At 47.9% G+C, this 26,151-nt stretch overlaps 1 protein-coding gene across 2 annotated transcripts in view; it reads right to left on the reverse strand.

Moving 5' to 3' along the window:
* Window positions 1–2,630: 2,630 nt before the first annotated feature.
* Window positions 2,631–26,151, reverse strand: part of CNNM4 (cyclin and CBS domain divalent metal cation transport mediator 4) — a 39,249-nt gene continuing 15,728 nt past the window's right edge. The window contains exons 2-8 of one of the 2 annotated variants that reach the window (XM_041754663.1): window positions 14,024–14,167; window positions 13,527–13,661; window positions 11,425–11,594; window positions 11,086–11,182; window positions 9,405–9,467; window positions 5,593–5,774; window positions 2,631–5,282 (exon numbers count right to left, since the gene is read on the reverse strand). In XM_041754663.1, the coding sequence (XP_041610597.1) occupies window positions 5,085–5,282; window positions 5,593–5,774; window positions 9,405–9,467; window positions 11,086–11,182; window positions 11,425–11,594; window positions 13,527–13,661; window positions 14,024–14,167 (989 nt within the window). In that variant the 3' untranslated portion in view covers window positions 2,631–5,084. The remainder of the gene's footprint in view (window positions 5,283–5,592; window positions 5,775–9,404; window positions 9,468–11,085; window positions 11,183–11,424; window positions 11,595–13,526; window positions 13,662–14,023; window positions 14,168–26,151) is intronic. The other variant, XM_041754664.1, reaches the window with a different exon arrangement.

Consider the following 26,151-nt stretch of genomic DNA (forward strand, 5'->3'; position numbering starts at 1 on the left):
GGGGAGTAAACAAGCGGCGGCGCGATCCCGGGGCGGGCCGGGGGCGTGGGGCTGCGGGCCCCGCGGGGCTCGGCCGCGGCTCGCGGGGCGAGGGGTGGCCGGCGACCTGGGCGTCCCGTTCCCGCGGGCCGTGCCGGCGCCCCGAGGCCGCACCTGCGCTCTGGGAAGCCGGGGCGCGGAGCCGGAGACTTCCAGTGTGTGCCGGACGCACCGTTTCTTAGGGAAGGGCTCCGCGGACCACTGACCTAGGGGCGAGCGGAGCTCCAGGAGCCGGTGCCCCGACGTTGGGAAGCTCAAGCTTCTTACGGCTGATTGCGCCCGACTGTGCTCTGTAGGTCTGGGACGTGAGACCTAGCCCTTTGCCTTCAAGGACCTTGCATTCCCGCCAGAGAGAACGACGGTAATTCTGTAAACCGCAGAAATCGGTTTTTTGTTTTTGTTTTTGTAAATCGCTACCTCATCTGTAAACCGCAGAAATCGGTTTTTTGTTTTGTTTTTGTAAATCGCTACCTCATCGGATCCTCAAACTACTTTTACAGGAGAAAAGTGAAGCGTGCCTTAGCAGGGATGCAGGATCCAACACGACCTACTACCCTGGTCACCTCTCCAGCCACGTTAGCAGAGGGCAGCGCGGTCAAAAATTCCTGTTACCGGTCACTCTACTTCTAGCAGATAATCCTTGGGAAAATATCTTCTCGGGAACAAGAACTATTCAACAGGATCCTTACTAGAGAGTTATTTTAGAAGGCAATATGGTTCATTGACGGTATGGAATGTTTTTCACCCGTTGTGTATGATCTTTATATGACCGGAAGGAGACAAACTGAACAAGTCTTTTCTACAAGGATCCAGATTGTTTTTGTATATTTTCTTTACATTTTTATGTATTTTCAAATTTCCTAACAAAAGTAGACTTTGATAAGGGTGCACATCTACATGTCATTTAAAATTTTCCTAAGGATTCTACAGAAACACATTTGCTAGGTCATGAAAATAGTAAGAAAAAGTGTAGGCACTGTGACCACAATTAAGTAAAACGGGTGGAAGGCAACATGCAAAAATGAGATCCATTGTGAATAATCAAAAGAAAAAATACTTTGTGAAAAACTCCTCAAAGGATGGTGAGAATGTCTCTTCAACATTGTAAATTCAGCACTGTGACTAGGCCAACCATGTCTCCATGTTTTTGGTTTTTATTATCTAGAGGGTGCTATGCCTCACTTACGGAGCCAGCAGAAGCAATGACACTACTGAGCCTTTCCACTGGATCAGCATGCCTCCTTTGAAGAAAAAAAATTATGGATTCACACTTCTGTCTCCCAAGTCCACATAAAACGCTGACACTGAAATAGAATGGATGACATACTTGAAAGTTATGTGCCTTAAAGTTTATTAATTAGCAAAGAGGGACGCCTGGGTGGTTCAGCGGTTAAGCATCTGCCTTTGGCTCAGGGTGTGATCCTGGATTCCCCGGATCGAGTCCCACATCAGGCTCCCTGCATGGAGCCTGCTTCTCCCTCTGACTGTGTCACTGCCTCTCTTTCTGTCTCTCTCATGAGTAAATAAATAAAATCTTTTTTAAAAAAAGAGATAATATACAAATCCTCATTTTCATATCTGACAAACGCTATGGAGAAAAACAAAGCAAGATAAATGGACAGAGGGACTGGGGCCACACTGTTTTAGATGCGCTGACCGGGGAAGTCTTCTCCAAGGAGATGACATTTGAACGGAAGCTTAGATGAAGTGAGGGGGTGAGCCTCCCAAAGACTTGGGAGAAGAGTGTTCCATGTGGTGGAGACAGGAAATCCAAAGGTCCTGGCATGACTGTCTCCCTCAGGGACTCTTCCTCACTACACTTACTGAGGGGTTGGTGGCACCTGGAATGTAGCAGGACCTGACACGTGTGGAACATATGGGCGGATGAAATTTATTCTCATGTCTACCTATATACACCAGCTTTTGCATCTGTGATTTTATCTGAAATGTCCTTTTTTTCTCCCGAAGTGTATCTTTTTTTTAAGCACTAGCCACCATCTGTCTGCTCTGGTAAGCCTGGCTAGCCTGGGCCCCTGGTCACAGCACACTTGATTACACACCACAGCCACACAGTACAGTACGTATAGGCACCACATGAGTCTGCACGCAGATACCTCAGGAGTGGATGCAGTGGGGTGACTCTCAGAGGGGCTCTTCAGGGGTTGAGCTGTCCAACTTTGAGGCCACCACCAGTTCATGAGCAAGGACAAAAAGGCAATTGCATGTTATGAAACAATGCAATCCTCCTTTTGAATCAAGCTCTTTTCTCCTTCAGCCCCTGGGGGACAGAGGAGGGGCTGTGTGCCCACTCTAACCACCTCCTCCAGTAGCTGCAGGCAGAAGACTATGGTGTCCATTTTTATAAGATTCCTCATTGTGGCAATTGAGCACACTTGCCCTGTACAGCTAACAGCAGCTGCTGTGACAACAACCTTGATTATATATATTTTGTAGATCTCATTTCTGCTTCCTTTCTATTGTTAAACAGTCCCAGAATACTTGCCCCTTGCCCTGTCATAGGTGACAGCCAACCACAGCTACTACCTCTATGATAGGTACCGAATACCAACAGAACTCAAACAGGCAAATTGTAGACTCACCAAGATTTCATATTTCCTTTTTTATTACCAATCAAAAATAAATTCCATATATTGTTTAGCAAATATTATCATTGTCTTGTGACAAAAGACACAAGAGTCATAACAACAAAACTCCCCGAGAGTCAAACTCATAACAATGCCAAAATAAATCACAAAAATATACAAATTAAAATCTTATGCAAAATAAATATGAGTTATTTGCTATGGTGGCTGTGACTTGCCTACCCATTTGGAGGCCATTTGCGGAGGTCTCCCTTTCATGGGAAGACCCTTACATGGGGGTGGGCCGGTTCCAGGGTATGGCTCAGCCCAGGAACCAGAGGTTGGAATAGGAAGTGAAAAATTGCACTGGGAGGAGGAAGTCATCGGACCAGTAATATTTGGAAATAATTATGACCCTCTGCAAGAAGTGATTAGAAGTGGGAAAAAGGGACGGGTTGAGGGACCATCTCTTGGTAGTAACTGTGTGTGCAAAGAGGTAGCTGTGGAAGTGTGTGCACCTGCTCCTTTTACTTCACACACTCACTTGGTTCAGGCCAATGCAGTTTGCTCCACTTGGCACTCAGGTATCTCAGGAACATAGCTTTGCAAGCTCCCATGTGGACTCGGAAAGCAAGCTGCTCCTGTAGAAAACTGAGGGGTTTCCCCAACAGGGAATAAGGTCTGGTGTTTTTTCTCCCTCATGACTGAGAACCCATAGGTGTCTCCACCTTCTCTCCAGACTTTGAGGAATAAATTCTGTGACTAGGGAAGACTTCAGAACTGGCCAGGGGCAAGTATACTTGGTGCAAGACACTTCCTGGTCCCAAGAGTTAGGATTGTCCAGGCGCCTGAAAAACAGAGCACTTGGGGTGACAAATCACTGGCTGAGGAAAGGGTCAATAAATACTAAAGTGGAAGGTGTGCAGAGTCTCCCTTGCCTGATCTTGGGCCCTCAGCAACTGTTCCACTTGACAAAAGGTACCAACGGGCCAAAAGGGCCAACGTGGACCTTAGTCCCACAGCCTTTCCAACAGTGGCCAGCCTGGAGCTCTGCAGCAGGGCCTAATTCGGCCCCAGTGGAAAGGCACTGGGGTAGAATTTCACGTGGGGGTGGAGCTCTCAGGATCCAGTACCACTAGCTTCAGCGAAGGCCAGGATGACAGCTCAGGTTAGGGCTACACAGATGGGGGAAACAGGACTGCCAGCTATGTGCCTTGTAGGTGGAAACCTCCTTTCCTGGGTTTTATTAAGTGTGTGCACAAGGTTGGGTAAGCCTCAGCCACAGAGGAAAAGGCACGAAGAACCTGCTTAGGCTGGCTTCTGATGTGTCCTGTTGTCCTTAATCCCCAAGAGGCGATGGGGTTTGGGGAGGAGAAGCAGGGAGTCTGGAAAGTGGGGCTTCATAGGTCAGTGACTGACACTTGACTTTCATTGTGGGGATGAAATTGCTAACAACACAGATGCCCATGACCAGATTCCCTCCTGGAAATGAAAGGAGCTTCTTACACAAGTCACCTGTAATGTAGATGTTCTCCCACCTGGGGGGAAACCTTTGGTAAAAGGGTAGGGTCTGGGGAGCACAGGGGTAAGCAATCTTAAAGGTGTGAGACCCTGCTTAACACTTTGAATCAAACCAGTAGAGACAGGGATAAGTCCTTAGCCTAGCTCAACTCACCAGGAAAGCCATCAGCAGAGTTCTAGGAAATTCCAGGATCCAGCAGTTGACAGGAGTAGGTGTGCTCCTCTCCCTAGCTGGGAGTACCATGTTCCTCATCACAGTTACCCAGAATCCCTCAGCCTCAGCGACGTCAGACAAACCTCAGTGCATGTGTCCAGGCAGTTGTTCTCAGCGCTATTTGGTTCTTTGCTTCTTGAAAGGAACTGTCTTGCTCCCAAAAGAAAACCTTCCTCCAGCAGGCCTCTGGGATACCATCTCTGGAGGAGGAGGAGGGGGAGGAGGAGATGGAGGAGGAGGAGGGGGAGGAGGGGAGGAGGAAGAGTGGGCTCCCTGAGTCAGGGACATAAGCCAGAAGGTCATGGCTGGGAGCAGATTATGGCTATTGCTTCCCGGGGTGAGAAACCCTACCCCTTTTAATTAAAGTTTTTATGGAAAAAATTTTGTTTTAAATAAAGTTCCTTAACCCTGTCTTCCCTTCCCCATTCCTTTCCCAAAATAATATTTAAAAAGAGGAGCAGTGAGCCTAGTTCAGAAATTCTCTCAGTAAAAAACAGCCTTGCTCATGGTAGCTGGCCCACTGTCCTGCCAGTCCAGCTCTGGGCAGCTGCTACCTTGGAGCTATTCAGAGGTCCCTGTCAGAGGCCAGACACCCCACACTGGGGGCCACCTGGCTGCTCAGTTAGACAGGCTATCTGCACCCCTTCCAGCCTAACAGGCTCCCTATCTTCATGTGGGCCCACTGGGGAGACCCCCGCGGGGCAGGCGGGGGGCCCCGGGCCCTCCTGTCAGATGGCGCTCTCGTGGGAGGCTTTGTGCAGCAAAGAGTTGCGCTCATTGAGAAGAGTTGTGGTCTCATCTACCACGGGCAGCTCAGACTTCCCGGCTAAGTTGTCTGTGCAGATGGTGCAGCCATCCAGGGGAAACTGAGGGCAGTTCTCCATTCGTGAGGCCAGCAGCCCATTCTGGTACTGTTGCCGAGTGATCTGCAGGAGGAAGGGATGGGGTTCACAGAGGAGCAGGGACCAAGAGGCAAACTTCACAAGACCCAGGGAAACAGCTAGCCAGTGGGGGTGCTGGGAGTCCAGAAGAGATGACATGATCAGCAGGAGTTTCTACAAGCTTCTAGAAAGAGTGAGGAGCCAGAATAAAGTGGACACATCCTGGGCCTGGGCCCTTCATACCACATGTGGTGGATGAAAGAAAGGATTTGCTGATTCCTGAGGCAGACTGATCCAAATGCCCAGGGCAAGGAAGACAGCACTACCCAGATGGGAGACACACAGGAGCCCTCACCTTAATGTACTGGAGGTCCATGAGCGCCCGAACGCTGAAGTCAGAGATGTACTGGCCCAGGATGGAGCTGCCAAACTGGTTGCTGCTGCCTGCCAAGGTGGCTGTGCTCGAGAGTTCCGTGCGGTCCGGGTAACTAAGAGAGGCTGAGCGACTGAGGGTGGTGGGGTGGGATGGGGAGTGGTCTGTGGGGAGAGAGACGTGGTCAGGCTGGCAGCCCTGGTACCCCTCACAGCCTCTCGTCTAACCTGTCCTGTGGACCCCTGGGAGCAGGAGCCCCACCAGGAACGGGAACAGTTCTTGGGGACAACAAGCTCCAAATGCAGAAAGTCTGATCTCCTCAAAGCCAAGGAGTTAGTCTGCTTAGAGGTGTTGTGCAGTAAGTATTAAAAAGCCTACCAAAGCAGAAACCAAAAACCAAAGACATGAAATTTATGTTTCCCGAACCCCTCATTTCCCCAACACCTCATCAGTCAAGGACAACACAGTGATGACCCCGCCACGGAAGACCAGGCACTGTCCTTGTCTCCACAGCAGCTTGTATCAAGGGACATACACTGCATACTTTTAAGTTACATTAAAAGGAAGAACATACAGTTTTGTACCCTCTCATGACGTGTCCACACAGACCTCTCAACATGGTGCCCTATTCGCCTCTTAAAATGCTTTTAAGGGGTCAAAAGTGTGCTCTGCGCATGATCTGTTCTGTGTGGAAGAGCCCTGCCCACTTGCGTCTGCTGGCCCCCAGGCAATCTGACAAGGGGGCCAGGCGTGGCAGGTCCCTGTCACAGGTGCCCAGAGCCCCCAGAGCTCCAGGCCAGGCTGGGCCACGTCTCCCCTGCCCTGAGGCGAAGCCTAGGGGAGGCGCCTCTTCCCGTGAGAGGCAACAAGGCCTCCATGCAGCTGACTGTGAGGAAATGGGGATGACTCAACCACAAATGAGGAAGGAGCAGGCTCCTTATTTTGAGAAAGAGAATGTACCCATATCGGACATCATTAGCTCTTATTTTTGAGAACACTTAGAAAACCCTGAAATGCACAAAGTTAACTGTGAAGGCATGCTGGCTTCTTTTAAACAAACAGGAAGTGGACTAAGCTTATTTACTTAGTTGAGCAGTAAGTTACTAACTAACTACTAAGTTAGCTATTCTAACAAACAGCTGGGTGAAGAGAGCAAACATAAGGAATCCGGGTGACTGAAAGACCAATGCAGCTTTAACTAAGTACTGTCTCTGCGCTTCATTCCTAAAACTAGGAAAATATAGTCAGGATAATCTATGATTGATTGGGCAGTGTACAATCATTAGAGGATCACGTGTGTGTATTACTTATCCTAACTTATTAACATCTCTGATTAAGTTCTAGAAAAGAAACACAAATATTATGGATATTACCTAATATTTCACATTAATCATCTGGATGATGGAAAGCTTTTGATTAATGCTTATTAACACTCCAGAAACTGAATTTAAAAACAACACAAATTAGTGATGCAGTCTTTTAAAAATAGAGGCTCTAAAAAGAAATATACCAAAATACGAATTGTTTATTTCTGCATAATGCAATTATGATCCTTCTTAATTGTCTATTTTTTAAAAGATTTTATTTATTTATTTTAGATGGAGAGAGAGTGCGAGCAGGAGGGGCAGAGGAAGAGGGAGAGAGAGAATCTCAAGCAGCCTCCTTACTGAGTGGGAAGCCCAATATGGGGCTTGATCCCAGGACGCTGAGATCATGACTGAGCTGAAACCAATACTTCCTAATTTTCCTGAGATTTTTTCCCCTCTTTTCTCAATTTTCTAAATGAGCTATACCACTTTTATGATTAAAACAGAGTAAGTGGTGCTGGCTGGCTCAGGTGGTAGAGCATGCAACTCTTGATCTTAGAGTTTGAGCCCCAAGTTGGGTGTAGGGCCAAATAAGATCTGGTGTACCTGGGTGGCTCAGTTGGTTAAGCACCTGACTCTTGATTTCAGATCATAATCTCAGGGTCATAAAATCGAGTCTCATGTCAGGCTCCACACTGGGCATGGAGCCTGCTCCAGATTCTCATTCTCTCTCCTTCTGCCTCTCCCTCACGCTCACTCACTTGCTCTCAAAAAAATAAAAATTAATTATATTAAATTGTAACGAGATAACATAAAACAGAATAAATGTGTAAAAAAAGTTTTGTTTTGTTTTTTTAAACTTGGTAATTTCATTTCTGAAAGGATATCCTAAGGACATAATCATAAACACAGAGAAAGTTTTCTCATAAAGAAGTTTACATCATGGTGTTATTGAGAACACAGATCCCAATGACTTTACATGAAGGAGGGATAACAAATGAAGGCACGTGTGCTTTGGGAATACTGTATGGTTCTAACTAGAAAGCTTATGGAAAAAGCATCTCTGTTCCTGTGTTAGGTCAAAACAGCAGGATCTAAGCCATGGACTCATGAACTCCTGGCCAATACAAAGCAAGAGCAAGTGCAGAAGAGAGAAGGAGACTGAGGTGTTGGCCAAGGAGGACAAACATGGTCCATTCTGCTGTCGTTAGACATCATCCACTCAAAAAGGCTGTTAGCAGCTTCCCACTTCCTATTATAGCCAAATTATAGCCTATTACAGCTGTTTGAAAAGGGCAAGTGACTTCTAAGTCACCTTTTTACCTTTTTTTTTTTTTTTAAGAGAATCAATAGTAAAATATGCTTGGTACAGCTGAGAAGAAAAAACCCAGCTGTACAAATATAAAATGGGCAATGATGGACTCTGGTCATAGGATTTTAGGACTGTTGGGGCCTCAGGAGCTGCTTTATATTCCACTCCAAGACTGGAGCTCAAAGGCACTTGTAAATGCTCTTAACCTCCTCAGGGCTCACCAGGCCAGGCCAGAATTCTGATGGGGAGACCAGCACTTTCTGCCACCCTCTGCTGCCTCCATCTAAACAGGATGGCAGTCCCTTGAAATGACTGAGTCTGGCCAACCAGTTGCTGGCTATCCTGGCACAAGACTCAGGGGTATGAAATATCAAAGGCCAAAAAGAGCATGTAGCGTTGGGCCTTTGCCTCGATACTTTCTGATTGGAACGTCACGTTTTAGTTGTGATCGAGAAAAGAATAAATAAAAATTGAGCTCTAACCAAACATTTCATACCCATTCTCTCACTGCTCCTGACAATTCTAAGAAGTGGGCGTGTGTATTGTTCCCATCAGACATGAGGGAACAAAAGACTGAGAGTAAGTCAGCTCCTGGAATCATTTTAGCTAACAACTGCAGACAGCATTCAAACAGGGCAGTCTGCCCGGGGCCGCACTTCTAATGCCCGGCGGCTGCCTCCCCCTGGCAGGCAGACACCAGCAGCCACAGAATGAAGAGCAAAGCCTGTGAAGAAAGGAGGAAAGTTTTTTAGAGAAAGCTGATGAGATGAAAAAGCATCCTGATGTGTGTGAGTTGCCTTGATTGGGGGCGGGGGCGGGGGGGGGGGGGGGCAGCTGGGCTCACTTGGCCTGGCCAAAAGCAACCCTCCCTTCCCACCCTGTGTGTGTGTGTGTGTGTGTGTGTGTGTGTGTGTGTGTGTGTGTGTGTGTGTCTCTTCTCAGGACAGAAGACCTTGAGGAAGCCCTTCCAGGACCAGGACAAAGCCACCCAGTAACTGGGCCTGAGGCCAAGCAGAGCCGGTGCAAATCAGGATGGCCCACAAGTGTGAACAGGTGGGATACCCCAAGATGCACGTGGGGAGCCCCAGTGCCTGCTGGGAGAGGTTAATAGAGCTGTGGTGTGTGGGCTCAGGCGATAGATGGCAGTGCAAACTTCTCCAGCCATGCCATGTTACCTGAGAGCCAGGAGAGCAGGGAGTTCCGCTTGCCAGGCGGACACCCGACCTGGGTTGAAGGCACTGGAGCAAAAGAGGAAAAGGTCAGCAACGGGGAGGGTGTAGGAGGCAGAACATGGAACCATGGGAACAGGACGGAGAAGCACACCTGCTGGGGGCCAGGCTCCCTTGGGCAGAGAGGGGGCACAACGGAAAGGGGGACGTAGCTGATGGGGAGGGAGCTTAGAGCAGACCTAAGCCCTGCTCAAAGATAGCCAGTAGCTCCCCCAGTGAAGCCAGGGCCCCCCAGAAGCCATCCCTCTCCCTTCTGGCCACTCCATGTGGGAACTGAGTGCCTCCAGGTCAAAGGATGGAGCTGAGGACCCTGACCCAAGCATCTGAGGCATCACTGCAGAGAAAGAGTGCCTGGAAGAAATGTCCCATGACTGCGTGCCCTTCTAGACAAGATTTCCCCCAGCTGACTGGCAAGAGGTGCTCCTGCGAGGGGCTGGGAAGTCCTCCATAAGGCGAGGCATCTAGGCAGGGGCCCCCTGCTCAAACCCTTCCTCGGAGCCTTGCCTCCCCACTGCTTCCTTCCTGGAGCCCGCTCACACTGGGAGAAGGGCAGAGCTGTGTCACACCAGTGGAGAAGCTGAGCTGTATCAGTATACGGGGCTGCTCTGGGCCTGCACAGCATCCTCTTTGTCAAAGGACAGCAATAGGCCTAACACAGAGGCTCTCTACCAGCCACACCACACCTCGGTCTGTGGCCTGTCCCCCAGCAACAAAGTGGACTTTCACTTTCCAGTCTGTGGCCACCTGGAGTCCTACTCAAGGCTCAGAGGGGGCACACAACTAGCAAGCAGCTGGTCTGGCAAGACTTGGGTCTTGCCTACAGGGTGCCCACTCTGGCCACAAGGCCCCTCTGGTAAAGCGAGCCTGAGCCAGCCAGGATTAGAGAAGCAGAAGGCACCAGGGTGGCCAGAGTGGCCCTTCCCTGGATTTCCCACAACGTTTCTTGGAGGGTGTGTCCAGTTCCCTCTTTGCCCGCAGTCCCTTTATGTCATCAGAACCGCCCTTAACCAAAAGGTAGTGGCTGAGCCTCCTGAAAAGTCAAGCCCATCTGCAAACTGCCTGGCAAACAGGCCCTGGCTCCCAACCGTGGACATACTGGACCCCCTCACTCCCCCTACACCTCAATTCCCCTGCCCCAGTCTCCATGAGCAAGACCCTGCAGCCTCCCTCCACCTGCCTTCTCTCACTCTTCCGGCTGCTATAGCTACTTGTCCAGCTGGCCCAGTCTGCTATCATACCTCCCCTTCCTCAAAGGCCATTAATGGCTTCTTGCTTCCTATCACAACCCAATGCCATCAACTTTTGGGGGCTCTCCAACATGCCCTTACTTCCATGGTCTTCTCCCCCACCCCTGCCACCACCACTCTGGCAGGCTGGTCTCACATCTCAGGACATATTCTCAGCTCCCTGCAGGCTTTTGCCCAGATTCCCATTCCCACCTCTTCCTGCCCACTCTTGGAGTCCTGTTTGAAACGGCAAGTCTCTTCCGGACTACCTCCACTAGGCCCTGGCAGCTCTGGCCCTCTCCTCTGAGCCACTTGGACTGCCCTAGGTTCTGGGGTGCCAATACAGGTCTCCCTCCATCCAGGTATGCTAGACGGCAGCACAGATGCAGTCCACGACTCACCAGTGGTGGCTGAGGACAGAGCCATGGTCCCATAGTAGGAGAAGGCGCCTGTCTCAAACTTCATGTTCTCCTTGCCGGCCTCCACCTCCACCTTCCCCTGGAAGAACACAGAGTCAAGTTGACAAACAGACTGAGAAGGAAAACTCAACCAAGGAAAAGACCAAAGGAGGCAAGAGGGAGAAGTGAGGGCAAAGAAGAGTTGGTTCCAGAGCCCTGAATAGCTCAGGCACCCTGACCTGGAGGCTCAAAGGTGGCCTTTCAGGAGGAGGATGGGCAAAGGGGGAGCAGAGGCTTGGGGCAGGTAAAGAGGGGAGAGCAGGCATGGAGCAGGCCACTCACCTGCAGGATGAGGATGAAGTAGTCGGCCGGCTTATTTCGGGTATACAGGTAATGGCGGATATAGTATTTGTTGTGCTCATCAAATTTGAGTTCCTGAATGACATCTGGGTACTTGAGCAGCCGAAGCAGGATCTTCTCTGATATCAGAGAGGGGCTGAACTGGGGAACCTCTGCAGGAAGAGAGAAGATGAGACTTCACAGGGGCCCTGGCCAGGCAGACAGGGAACACAGTCACTGTGCTTGCTCACTGCCCGGACCCTCCTTCCCTCTGGCTCTGCACCTCTGTGTGAAGGAAGCACCCTTGGATCCAGACTGGTCAGCCCCAAGTCTGCCTGCCCACCTGCCTGGGCCGCAATGGCAGCTCTTACACTGATAGTGCATGACTTGGGCAAATTACTTAACCTGTGTTTCAGTTTGCCCATGGGGATTAAAAACTTCATAGGGTTGCTCAGTCAGTTAAGTGTCTGATTCTCAGTTTGCCATGGGGATTAAAAACTTCATAGGGTTGCTCAGTCAGTTAAGTGATTCTTAGTTTGCCATGGGGATTAAAAACTTCATAGGGTTGCTCAGTCAGTTAAGTGTCTGATTCTTGGTTTCAGCTCAGGCCATGATCTTGGGGTGGTAGGATCAGGCCCACATTAGGCTCTGCGCTCAGTGGGGAGTCAGCTTGAGTTCTCTCCTTTCCCTCTTCTCCCCTGCCCCTCCCCTGCTCACACTCTAGCTCTCTCTCTCTCTCTAAAATAAATAAGTAAATCTGAAGAAAAAAAGAAAGAAAGAAAGAAAGAAAGAAAGAAAGAAAGAAAGAAAGAAAGAAAGAAAGAAAGAAAGAAAGAAAGAAGAAAGAACTGCATACAGTTGGAGAGCCTGGCTGGCTCAATCGGTGGAACATATGACTCTCAGGGTCACAAGTTAGACCCTGCATTGTGGAGATGCCTGGGTGGCTCAGTGGTTGAGCATCTGCCTTTGGCTCAGGGCGTGATCCCGGGGTCCTGGGACCAAGTCCCGCATCAGGCTCCTTGCATGGAGCCTGCTTCTCCCTCTGCCTATGTCTCTGCCTCTCTCTCTGTGTCTCTCATGAATAAATAAATAAAATCTTAAAAAAAAAAAGACCCCACATTATGTACCAGACTCCTTAAAAACAAAACAAAACCAAAACCAGGGATCCCTGGGTGGCGCAGCAGTTTGGCGCCTGCCTTTGGCCCAGGGCGTAATCCTGGAGACCCGGGATCGAATCCCACGTTGGGCTCCCGGTGCATGGAGCCTGCTTCTCCCTCTGCCTATGTCTCTGCCTCTCTCTCTCTCTCTCTCTGTGACTATCATAAATAAATTTAAAAAATTAAAAAACAAACAAACAAAAAAAAACCAAAACCAATACTTCATGGGTCACAATGAGGTTAAATGGGATCACACATATAAAGCACTTAGACACATTCTCAGATGGAAAGTGCTCATAAATGTTACCATCATTATTATCATTAGCACCATCACCAATATCCTGGCAGGAAAAATAAAGAAGAATTAATACCCTTCAGCAAGTGAGGGCTGAGAAGGAAGTGAGATTTGGGGGGAGGGACCGAATAGGCAGGAGCTTTTCAAATCAACAAAGGGACTTTGAATCAGGAGAAGAGGAATGTCATTGATCTAGAGGTCAAGTCCTGCTGGACCCCGCACATGCAGGCAGAGTGGAGTGGGAAGCGAGGAGAACAGCTGGATCCAGGCTTCTTGGAGAGCGTGAGCCAGATAAGCGTATGGGCCCACAGCTCGTAGGAGGGCCTCTTTCTCCCTCCTCCTCCCCAGCATCCATGGTTCTGGGGAGCCCCAGTGCCCACCTCAGGTACTCCCAATGGTTCTTTTCAAAACTAACTTGGATGCTTCCTAGAGGTTTACAGCGGCAACCCATCAACAGAGAACAAATCACAGGGAGTGCCCCAGGCAGGGAGGGAGGCTGCCTCGCCCCCTTTCTGAGACAGCCACATTTTCCCTCCACCCCTCACCTGCCACAGCCCTTGTCCCATGGGAGAAAGTAGCCAGACGCCCAGAAGTCCCCCTCCGAAACTGTATCCCACCAACACCAGAACGTCCTGCCCTCCTCTTGCTCTTACCCGTGGCCAGGAAGCGATGAGCAGCCAGAAGCAGCTGAGGTGAAATTTTCACCTTGAGTTCATTGTCAGCATCCTTGAAGGCCGAGAAGTCACGTTTGTTCTTCTCAGATACTCGTTTCCGGCTTCGGTTGTCAGCTGCAAGAGAAAGAATCTAGAACTGAGAACACTGTCCTCCGCTGACCCAGGGGCAGACTAGAACCTGCCTGCCAACTCCCAGCTCTGCGGTCCCTTCTTCCACACACAAGCAGCAGTGTCCTCCTCAGGGCAGGGCCCCCGGCTTGATGCTGAGGCACGAAAGCCAGAGGGAACAAAGGGGGCCTCATCTCACTGATCCAAGTGGCATGCCCACTGCTCACACTAGCCAGTGTGAGGCATAGAGTTCCTGGGTCTCAGAGTGTTGGGCCTCCCATTTCCCTGCACTGTGGCCTTCCAACCTAGGGACACCTAGGGTGTGAGCGGGGAAGGGGTTCCAGGCCTGTGGAAGGAATGGAACTCACTGTACATATCCGACTCGTCCAGGATCTCAGACTTGATGATCTCCTCAATGACGTCTTCCAGGGTGACAAGGCCCAGCACCTCATAGAAGGGGTCACCTTCACCCTCGTTGTTCACCTTCTGCACGATGGCCAGGTGAGACTTCCCTGGGGGGATGATGCAATGAGTCAGGCAAGAGCAAAGGGACCAGTCATGAGACGCCTCCACCAAAATGTTAACACATTTGGGGTCATGAGTCACTGGGGTAGGGGTCATGAGTGGTTTTTTCCCCCCTTTTCCGTATTTCCTGAAGTTTCTGCTGCAAACAGATATTGCTTTTATAAAAAGGAAAAACAAGGGGATCCCTGGGTGGTGCAGCGGTTTGGCGCCTGCCTTTGGCCCAGGGCGCGATCCTGGAGACCCGGGATCGAGTCCCACGTCGGGCTCCCGGTGCATGGAGCCTGCTTCTCCCTCTGCCTGTGTCTCTGCCTCTCTCTCTCTCTCTCTGTATGACTATCATAAATAAATAATAAAAAAAATTTTTAAAAAAATAAAAAATAAAAAGGAAAAACAAGTTTTGTTTTTTTGTTTTTTTTTTTAATCTTAAGGCATTTAATTAAAGACCTTTTGTTTCATTAGAATGAAAATGGCCAGGTCCTGCCCAGTGCTGTACATTAGGGTCTTTTGAGAGTCCGGGAGAAGGGAAAGACCCACACTGACAACCTGTGGACAGCAGAGCCATCGGTTGGAGACATGAGTGTGCCAACTGGACGTGGGGCTCCTCAGACGGCCCCCGCTGCCCATGGGGCCTCCAGAGCCACATTCCTTCCCTCTGCTCTCCTTGGCAAACTCCCCAGCATGTACCCAGGGGCCGTGATACTGCCCAAGGCAAAGGCTCTCAGTTCCCAAAACCATTAACAAATTAGTCCAGGCTGTAATTAGGCCAGGCAAGTACTATAATTAGAGATGGGCCACCCCTCCAACCTAAAGCAAGAGAAAGTTAGAAGGCAGAGGGTGGGGAGGAAGGACCCTCCAGAGAAGCTTTGTGGGGTGGCAGGACTTTCTGGGCCTTCCTTCCAGATTTGTACTCGGTTCTCATGCCCCTCGCCCCAGTGCATTACAAGAGGGAGGCAGCCAAGGATTGGGCCCACATTTCAGTTTGGATGGAACTGTGTACCCCACACACGGACACACGTTTGGAGCAGCCTAAGAGGAAAAGCCCTGGGAGAGCTAAGAAGGTCAAGCCAGGGTCTCCTGGGCAGCTTCCCTTCACAACCTAGTCTCAGGGCCCCAGTCTATGGACTTCTCTGCAGAGGGCATTTTCCAAGTCTCCAAGACCATCAGAAATCCTCCAACCCCGGATACACTCCTCAAACTTCAGGGAGTACCAGTTCTCAGGACCAGCGTTTTAAAAAAAATAAAATAAAGGAAAAAGATATCAAAGGATATACCACATGGGATGAGGGTGGGAGTGGTGTTCTGTGCAACTTTCACACACATGCCAGTCACTGTGTGTGAAAGTACGCTCATCATACACTCATCTCCAGCTCCGAGTTATAAACTTTTAGCACCTTGCTAGAACCATGCACCTAGACCAGACCTAGACAGATCCATGGCTAGATTCAATCAAAAACTTATAGCTTCCCAGTATCTTCTAGATGTGAGCCAAGGAGAGAACAAGAGGGCCGTCAAGGTTCTCCAGCGGGCAGCAAGGTACTCATCTGGTCCCCAGGCTTCTCTGCCTGCTGGAGGTTGCCCACCCTGGAATGCCTTCTAGAGACAGAAACAATGCTCTCAGTGGTCTAAGGCAGCCAGCTGCATAAACTGTGCCATCAGGCAGGAACCAGAGTTAAAGCAAAGTAGCTTTTACCCTTTTACCACCTTCCAGACTGGCATGCTCTAAGATTGGTAATGCCCAGCGTTGGGGGAAACAAGCAAAACAAGCACACCCTCAGAAGTCCTCTGGTTGGTGGCAGGTAAACGGGCACATTTCAGGAGGCCTATTTGGCAGCACGACTCAAAACCAAAGGTTCCTAACCTGGCACTCATTAATTCCACTGGTGGGAAGTTGGATATAACGTTCCCCAAAGCAGAAAGACACAGAAGCAAAGAGGTTCATTAGAACGTTGTTTTTAACAACTCAAACCCAAAACAACCTAAATCAATAGCAGTGGAGCTAGAAGGACTGACTGGGGCCACCACTGCTCTGGGGGAGGGGCCCTATTATCCCTCACTCTGTACTCTTCTAATATTGTTCTATTTGATGGGCAGGTTTTACTCTAGAATTTTTTTTAACTGAGAAAAAAATCAGGGGAAAAACAAAAATTGAGGAACAAACAAAGGGAAACTAGTGAGAGGCCAGGGTGAGCAAGGACCCTCTGTGCCTAAACTGGCACAGACTGAGTCCCAAGGAATGGGGTATGTCTGAATGTGGCTCAGTTAGCAGCGCCTTGCTCAGAGCCTAGAAGTCAGCACCCCCAGCGCAGAAGAGACACAGCTTCAATAACCTGAGAAAAATGTCCTTTTCCCTATGAACCTCCAATTAACCACAGGTTCACAGCAAATCCTGATGCACAGTCACGGGTTGCACTGAACCGCACAGGGAAAGGTTGGTGGCTTCCCGAAAGGGCAGAAATATCCATCTTGCAGAGGAAATGAGCTGATTCCTTGAGCCCAATCTTGCAGCCATCACAGTCCTCAGGCCTCCTCTCTGAGGCTCCTTTGTGTGTGACATCACTGGTGCGGACGGGTGCCCTCTAGAGACAGGTAACTCGTAGGTGTACACACCTGGGGCACCGCCCACAGTCACCTCTGCTCTGTGGACTAAGAACCCAATGTGTTGGTGCTGACTGTGGCTGGCCAGCTGGGACCCCAAACACAGATGCTGGGCTGAGGGACAGTAGGTTACCCTCTGCTGGCCCAGCCATGGGACCCTGAACTGCGCTGCCCTTTTTCTAATTTGTCTGCCAAGAGGGGGCTTTTTTTTAATGTTCTTAGCAGAAGATTCTCCTCCTTACCCAAAAAACCTCTTTTGCCAAGTCACCAATGACCTCCAGTGGTGGGGTCTCATGCTCAGGCTGCAGCTTCTGACCATGGGTCACTCTCTCCCGCTTGCTGGAAATCCTTTTTCTCCTTGGCTTCTAGCAACACAGCTCTCCTGGTGTTCCTTTGACCTCAGGGGCTGCTCCTTCTCTCCAACCTTGTGAGAGGGTCCCAGGGCTCAGTCCTTGGACCTGGACCCTTGCCTCATGACTTTAAACCCAAACTGCATGTCAAAGTCTCAAATAAACATTTGCAGCCCAGCCTTCTCCTGTACCCTCCAAGCTCTATACCTAACTGCTGGCTGACAGCTAACTAGCTCCTGGATTGGATGCCTAACACCTTGAACTCCACTTGGCCAAAACCAAGTTCTTTGACTTTCTTTCCCCCAGCCTTCCCCATCTCTGTCTATCCAGTAGATCAGGCCATGGGAGATCTGTGCTCCTCTCCTTCCCTACCCTTTTATATCCAACCCTTCTATCAGATCCTGTCAGCTCTGTCAGCATGGGACACCTAGAACCTAGCCTCTTCTGGCAGCCTCTTCTGCTACTGTCACATTCTGGACCACATGCATCTCCCATCTCATCCAGGCAGCTAGACTAGCCTCTAGTCAGCTCCCTGTCTTTTTTTTTTTTTTTTTTTAAGATTTTATTTATTTATTCATGAGAGGCAGAGGCATAGGCAGAGGAGGAAGCAGGCTCCATGCAGGGAGCCCGACAGGGGACTCGATCCCGGGTCTCCAGGAGCACACCCTGGACTGAAGGCAGTGCTAAACTGCTGAGCCACCCAGGTTGCCCGTCAGCAGCCTGTCTTATCCTGGACCCCAGGTCAGATCTCAATACAGCAGCAAGAGGGGCAAAGTCAGCTCACCTCACACCTCCGCAAATCCCACCAGCGGCTTCTATCTCACTGCAAGTAAAAGCCTCATCCTCCACAGTGGCCTAGGTCTCCAGAGCCCTTGGTGCTGACCCTCCCACGTCCCTCCTCCTCTCTCTCTCTCCAGTGCTTGGGTGAGCCTCCTTGTTGTTCCTTATATAAGAGGCTGCTGCTCCCTTTGCCTGGCTTGCTCCTCCTCGACATAACCGGGCAGCTTGCCCTCACCATAGGTCTTCCCCTGAGGGCCTCAGTGAAAACTGCAACCCCTCTTCGAGCACCCCAACCCTAGTCACTTAGACCCTAGTCACCATTAAATCACTTAGAATAGTGCAGCCTGGGGGGCTCAGCGGTTTAGCGCTGCCTTTGGCCCAGGGTGTGATCCTGGAGACCTGGGATGGAGTCCCACATCAGGCTCCCTGCATGGAGCCTGCTTCTCCTTCTGCCTGTGTCTCTGACCGCCCCACCCCCCCCCACCCCCCGCCATGTCTCTCATTAATAAATAAATAAAATCTTTTTAAAAATAAATCACTTAAAATATAGGATATATTTATTCATTGTATTTATCGTTTATGCTAGATTTTGAGCTGCATTACAGCAGGGGCTTTGGTCTGTGTCCCCAAAACTCAGAACAGTGAGGGGCACGCAGCAAGTGTTTAATGGATATTTGTAGAATAAAGGACTCATTCATGCAGATGTTCCTTAGGAGAAGAAATGTAATCAATCCGAAGGGGGAAATGGATGAAGACTAGATAAGCATTCTTTTGAACTTTAGTAATTAAGAAGTTTCTGTAATTCAAAATCATTTTTAATGTACCTTTTAAAATAAAAGGGCCAGGGACACCTGGGTGGCTCAGCGGTTAAGCGTCTGCCTTGTCTGCCTTGTCTGCCTTGTCTGCCTTCGGCTCAGAGCGTAATCCTGGAGTTCCTGGATGGAGTCCCACATCAGGCTCCCTGCATGGAGCCTGCCTCTCCCTCTGCCTATGTCTCTGCCTCTCTCTCTCTCTCTCTCTCTCTGTCTCTCATAAATAAATAAAAATCTTTAAAAAAATAATAAATAAAATAGCCAAATAGATCAACCGTTTTTATGATCCTCATTGTATGAAATTTAAATCTAACATAGAATTTTTATTTTAATGAGTTACCTCATTTTATTACTAGTGTCCATTCAACTGGATAACTGGATCTTGGGGGTGGCTGGAATGAGAATGGAACATGAAAATTTAAATAATACATCTAACCCCAAAAGCTGAGAATCCCCCCTTTTTTAAAGTGGTCCTTATTCAAAAAAAAAAAAAAAAGACTGAGGAAATACAGCAAAATGCTCATATTTGCTGATCCATGGAAAATTATTGATATTGGACTATTTTTGACCCAGAAAAAATGGCAATTTCATATGATTAAACCTAAAAGTATGGGGGGGCGGTTCAGGATGGTTTGTTTTCTTTTTTATACTTTTCTGGAGAGAAATTCCAACCTTTCCATAGTCAATAGCATTAATTTTATAATCAGAAAGAAACACATCCATTAGTATAACTTTGAAAAAGACTGTCATACTGCTTCCCCGAAAGACCCAGGGCTTCTTGGGCCTTCTAAACTCCTGCACTGCTGGTACAGGGCACCCTAGCCGTGGGAAAGGAGGCATCTCGAAGCCGCCCTCGGTCTGCTCTGGGCCACACCTGACTGGCAAGCTTGCCCACTCTGCCTTTCATCGACCTTTGTCCAGCCCGGCCTCCTCCCAGTCAGAGAACCTCAGCGAGGCCTCTTCACAGCCCTCTCCCACCTGGAACCGGGCAAGGAGTGAGAGGCCCCAGAACCTGAGTCCCTCCACAACCCTACCTCTTTACCTGTCCCCCCTAGGCTCAGCCCGGGGGGCTCAGCCCTGGGCGCCCTCAGCACTCACAGCCCAGCCCGCCGCAGCTGTCCCCTCACCCTCCAGCAGCACTTGCTGGCTGCCTAGGCAGTCCACTGGCGTCCAGCTCAGTCAGGCCTACTCTGTGACTTCACTCCCCTCCGCGCTACCGCATCCCTTCCCCTCACCCACCTGGAACACAGGAGACCCCCACACTCTTTGCTGGACACACACAGGCTGGTCTCCAGAGGCCCCAGAAAGCCCAGTCACCTGCCTTCCACAGTGCCCATCTTATTAGCAAACTGCTGTGTCCTCTTCTTCTCCCCATATATTAAAAAAACAACAACAACAAACAAACAAACAAAAAAAAAAAACTTTATAATCTCTCAAAGACCGTAAGAAAAAGACATTACTATGTGCTGGGTTTCAAAGTCCACAAGGTGCTGGACAGGGCCCTATTCACCAACTCCAGCTGCTTTTTCTCGTGTGGAAGATCCAGAGGCCTCAGATCACACATGCCATTGCCACTACCTAAGACTGGTGTCCCAGGCATTTTCCTCACTGGTCCCCCAACAAACCCCACCTCCTGACCTCCCAGGATCCCAGCACAGGCCCTGAGCGCTTGGGCACCTCCCCTGGGAAGAGGTGCTGGCCTGGCTGCCAGAAGACTGGGCCGCAGTCCATAGGTCTGCACTTGCAGGTGACAGAGCACCCTGATTTCCTGGGAATCCCCCTCTTTCCTCCCTCCACCCAGGTCAGGGGCAGCATTAAGCTGACTATTAATAGCACTGACCTCCATCAGCAGGAGGGGCAGCCCATCCCAATAAGAAGATGCAGGCGGGGCAGCATTGGCCTGGTGAGGAAGCAGAGGAGCAGCCCAGCAGGAGACAGACCCGCCCCGCACAGCCCTCCACCCCAGCACCCCTCAACAAGAGGGTGGGAGAACTACACACAAAAAGAAGTTTCCCTAAGTATCCCTAAGCAGAGAGGGCCAGGGAGTGAGCTGTTTAATCAGTAAGCCACTTGAAAGAACATAAATGAGACCCTCAACTTTAATATAAATTAAAATATACTGGGAAGCCTGGGTGGCTCAGTGGTTGAGCATCTGCCTTTGGCTCAGGTTGTGATCCTGGGGTCCTAGGATTGAGTTCCCATGAGGCTCTCCGTAGAGAGTCTACTTTTCCCTCTGCCTATATCTCTGCCTCTCTCTCTGTATCTCTCATGAATAAATAAATATTTTTAAATAAATAAATACAAATATACTGGCGGACCACAGAGACTAAAACAGTCCTGTACTGGAGAGAATGATGATATTCTTTTCTTCAGGATTTGGCGGCATGTGTCAACATGGAAAACGTGCAAGACCTTGGCCTCAGCCATGTCTTCCACTTCTAGGAAAGACCTTAAGACAAAGGGAAAACCCAGGCCAGTGGGCAAGCTGTGCCCACGAGGGTCCATCCAGTGTGGTTTATGACACAGTATTGCAGCCACTAAAAATTAGGCTGATGTAGACAGAAATGTATTTAAAGAGATAGTGGTTCACCAATTATGTAAAGCAAAAAGTTACAAAACAAGAAAATAAGCAAACTACACCAGTTTCTTCTGCTTTTGCTTAATGGATTTTAAAATCAGCATATATTACTTTCTTAGTTTTACATTTATAATCAGAAAGGATAAGAATTATGTCTCATATTGAGGGGTGGAAGAAAGCAATACAGTTGGTTCATTGTTGACTTACTAGAAAACACACTAAATATATTCATATTCTGAGTGGTGGGATAAGGGGGACTTTCATTTCCTAATCATTTTCCTCCTTTCTAAAAGTTTCTACAGGGGATCCCTGGGTGGCTCAGCAGTTTAGCACCTGCCTTTGGGCCCAGGGCGTGATAGGGGAGTCCCACATCGGGCTCCCAGAATGGACCCTGCTTCTCCCTCTGCCTGAATCTCTGCCTCTCTCTCTCTCTCTCTCTCTCTCTGTGTCTTTCATGAATAAATAAATAAATAAAATCTTTTTTTTTAAAGTTTCTACAATAAATATATTACTTTATTTTTACATTTTAATTATGAATATACTACACCTTTCTGCACCTTGCATTTCACATTCAGTGATGTCACTGGAGCACAGAACTCCCTCTACTTCCCCTATGGAGTGTTATGCTGGTAGATGCCAGGGTGGATTTAACCCTCTCTCTCTCCTGCTAATGGACACACACTTGTTTCCTGTGCTCTGTCATTCGATGCACGTGAGATCCCAAAACAGGTACAGCAGTGGAGCTTCTAGGTCAAAGGGTTTGTGCACCAGCCAAATCTGACCGAAATCTCCAAACTCCCTTCCCGATTTTTACTCTTGCCAGCAGAAGTTATATCTGGTGGTTCTTGATGCATTCCTTAATGCCTGGCCGTGAGGCTATAAATACACAGCAGGTGCCCAATAAGTAAGCCATCAATAAATACAGCCAGCATAGCTGGTCATGTTTTTAAAAAGAAAAGGAAAATGGAAGGCAAGACAAAAAAGGAAAAAACTGAGTGAAGCAGGAAAAATAAAAGAGAGGAAATGACAGAAGGCCAGACACAGAGAAAAGGGAAAGGGAAATGCAGACTTTGCGGCCAGCTGGCCAAAACAGAAAAGCATTTCTAGAGACCTACCAGGAGACTTGCCCAGCCATTCTGAGCAAGACAAAACAGCCCGACACTGCCCATCTGGGACCTTCTAGGACAGGGTCTCCAAAGGGGTATTCATCCCAGACTCCATTCACATCTATTTGTATTCCAAGATAAATAAACAACTTTAGCTTTCGTGTATATACAGACGGACAGTAGGCTCTGAGCAGGTGTGCATGCGTCCGGGCCTGTGGGAAGGGGTTTTCATCCTCACTCCATGGCTCTCCAGTAAAGTGAGAGGAACTACAGATGAGGTGTGCCCAATGTCACAGGCTTACAGATTATGTTGAGCACTCGTGACCATATTAATGCTCCTTAAACAGACAGTTGTTTAACCAGACTCCCCACCCACCCACTTCACCAGCTAGGAAATCCCAGAGTGAGGCAAACATGCACCTACAAAGTCCAGAGCTGGCCCTCTCCTCCCCCTGCCAGCCCTCCATCAGCCAGCAGTGGGGAACACCAGTAATGGGGGAACTGAGGAATGGGTAGCTAAGATAATTCTAAACTGTCAAGAAAACTATTTGAAACATCAACTTATAGTCATCAATCAGTAATGATGAATCCCACAAGGATGCTTTCTGCCTTGAGGAAGAATATAAAGCATGTAGTAGAGATAACCTGAAGTGGAAACTACCAAGACATCTCAAAATAATGATTATTTCATCTTCTTAAAAGCTTTTGTGTTTGTTTTATAATATACATATGGGTAAAATGGTACATGTATACAATTTTTAAATGAAAGGAGATACAGATTTTTAAAAAACGTTTTTTCTCATAGGTCAGCATGAACAAAAAAGTGTGGAGAGCTCCTTTAGAGCTCTGAAAGGATGGCCAGACCTTAGTTGTCCCTCTCAGAGTAGCTAGTCAGGTGTCCCCCTCTGGGTCCACCTCCCCCCAGCTATGGAACAGTGGGGCTGAGCATGTTCCAGGGAGGGGAGCCCAGGCACTATCCCTCGCACAACTACTATTCACAGGAGGACACTGAGGCTCAGGGAAGGTCTGCCCAGGATCACATTGTGTGGGAGGGCGGGGGGAGTAAACTAGAATTCAGAAATGGGGCTTCTCTAAATAATCTTTCAACCCGAGCATCCCAGGGGTGGAGCTGTTGGCAAGCAGATGTCAAGGAGACCCTAAGACTGGTCTCTCACCCAGGGACGGGTCTTCAGTGCCTTTGATTGTTCATTTAGCCTTCGTGCCTTTGATTGTTCATTTAGCCGGTAGTCTCTAATTTTTTAACCTTTTATGATGGAAAATATCAAGCATCTACAAAAGTACAGGAAATAATATAATTACACCCTCAGGGCCCTTCACAATTAACTACTCCAACTCCTGCAGCCAATCTTGTTTCCTCTTTCCTCCTACCCGCTGGCTTATTTTGAAGCAAATCTCAGATTTTATCTGTAAACATCTATAAATTTTACAGGCATTTCAGTTAGTATCACTAAAAGATAAGGACTCTTTCAAAACACAGACCACAATAGAACACAATACCACATCTAAATACATAATCCCTTAAAATCATCAACACCAAGTGTTCTAATTTCCCCAATCTGATAAAGATTTTTACCCCTAATTTGTATATATATATTTTTTCCTGTTATTGGTAACAAAAGTACAAAGAAGGACATTAAGATCACTTTTAATCCTGCCTTCCAAACACAACTACTAGTAACTATCTTTTTTTAATTACTCTTTAAATTAAATAATTTATAAATAGTTCATATTCTCTGTATTTTTCCATGTCGTAAAAATAGTTTTAAAAATTGAAAGGCCTCATAATATTTCATCGTACACATGTGTAAATAATCCCAATTCCCACTGGGCTCTTAAATTGTGCCCCCTCTCCTTTTTTTTTTTTTTTTGCCATTACAAAAATCTTTGTAGTAAGTACATTTGGTTATATCTCTGTGTCCTTCAGATACATTTCTAGGATAATCACTGGGTCAAAAGATAGGTTTGGGTGTTTTGTTTTGTTTTTAAGTTTCTTAGGTTATCTCAGGAGTGTGGTCAGATCTACCGCTGATGTCTTCTCAGGGATGTGGCAACCAGGGACAATTCAGAAGGCAGGGAGGAACACATGGAACTAGAGCAATTTTGCGCAGCAGAAGAAAATGAAGTGGAGAGGAGACGCTGGCCCTGGCCTGGCTGACAATGCCTCCCTGAGCATGGGAAGGGCAGGGGCAAGCAATCGATCAAGAGGTGCCACGGGGGTCCCCAGCCTCCTTTCCACCTTGGATCCTCACAGCAAACTGCTTCTCCCTTTCCACCAGTCCTCTCTTCTCAGGAGCACCGCTGGCCTCATCCTCTGTTATCCTGGCTCCTGGCCATGGAGCCTCCCACCCCATCCCCCCACCAGGAGGAGCCCCTTTCCTAATCAATACCTCTCTGCTCAACTGCTTACAGACTCAAAGCTCCCTTACTGCCACGTGAGGCACCCATTCTTTGGCCCTGTTTGTGCAACCAGCTGGTAACCTACAAAATAATCAATCTAAAAGACTGACCATTATTAATGAGCCCATATGTCCCATGTGTGTATGTCCTGAAGATGTTAACAGGAAATTCTGCTAAATGCTTAGCTACTGACATCAAGATACATTAAAGTTTGGGGCTAGCTTTCTCCTTAATTAACCTAGTAATCCCATCAACATCATACACAGGCGCATACACACATAAAGAGAGAAAAAGCACTTTTTTTTTTTTTTTTTTTTTTTTGAGAAAAAGCACTTTTTAAAAAAATCTTGGTGAACTCCCATTGGGAACTGGTAATCACACACTGTGTTCAGAATTTACAAACTATAAAAATCATCCTAGACCTCACATCCAAACCTGAAGAGGGAGAAAAACTGCAGCAACATTTGATGTGGGGCTTATACTGTTACAAGTAGAAACAGAGGGAGGAGGTGGAAGAGGGCAAGAATATTCCTTGATATGTTCAAACTTGCTCACCTGAACTGGGCTGAGAAGATGGAAAGGACTTAACTACTAAACAGTTATTTTTCCTGCCATAAAACAAAAACAAAAAACCCTACCAGAGCTGTCTCACAATGCCTTCCTCGGTGATTGTTTAATGGCTGGAAAAAACAGCTGTAGAGCTCTCTCATGAACACAGATGCCAAAATTCTAAATAAAGATATTGGTAAATCAAATCCAACGATATGTGGAAAGGATCATACATCATGATTAGGTCTGGTTTATTCCAGTTATGCAATAAATGTTTATGCATGAATCTTAAAAAATCAATCAGTGAAATTCAGAATGAAGGAGATAAATCATTCCATCATCTCAACAGTTATTTAAAAAGCATTTTGTAAAAGTCAACATCTATTTATTACAAAAATTATTAGCCAATTAAAAAAGGGAAATTTTTTGATCTGATAAGGAAATCTACCAAAAAACTACATTAAAATCATACCTACTGACAAATTAGGAAAGCTTCCCCCTGACACCTAGAATGAGGCAAGGATGCCCACTGTCACCAGTTCAACATTGTCCTAGAGGTACCAGCCAATGAAATGAAGCAAGAACAAAATACAAAATATATAAGGTATAGCAATAAATAAAACTGTCCTTATTCACAGGCAACATAATTATGTGTGTGAACAATTCAAAAGAATCTAAGATAGACTATCAGAATTAATGAGTGAATTTAACAAGACCAATGGATTCAAGGTCACTATACAAAAATTATCCACACTTGTGTTGTGTTATTAAGAATATATCTAG

The sequence above is a fragment of the Vulpes lagopus genome, chromosome 5, assembly GCF_018345385.1.
Source record: "Vulpes lagopus strain Blue_001 chromosome 5, ASM1834538v1, whole genome shotgun sequence".
In the NCBI taxonomy this organism is placed as follows: domain Eukaryota; kingdom Metazoa; phylum Chordata; class Mammalia; order Carnivora; family Canidae; genus Vulpes; species Vulpes lagopus.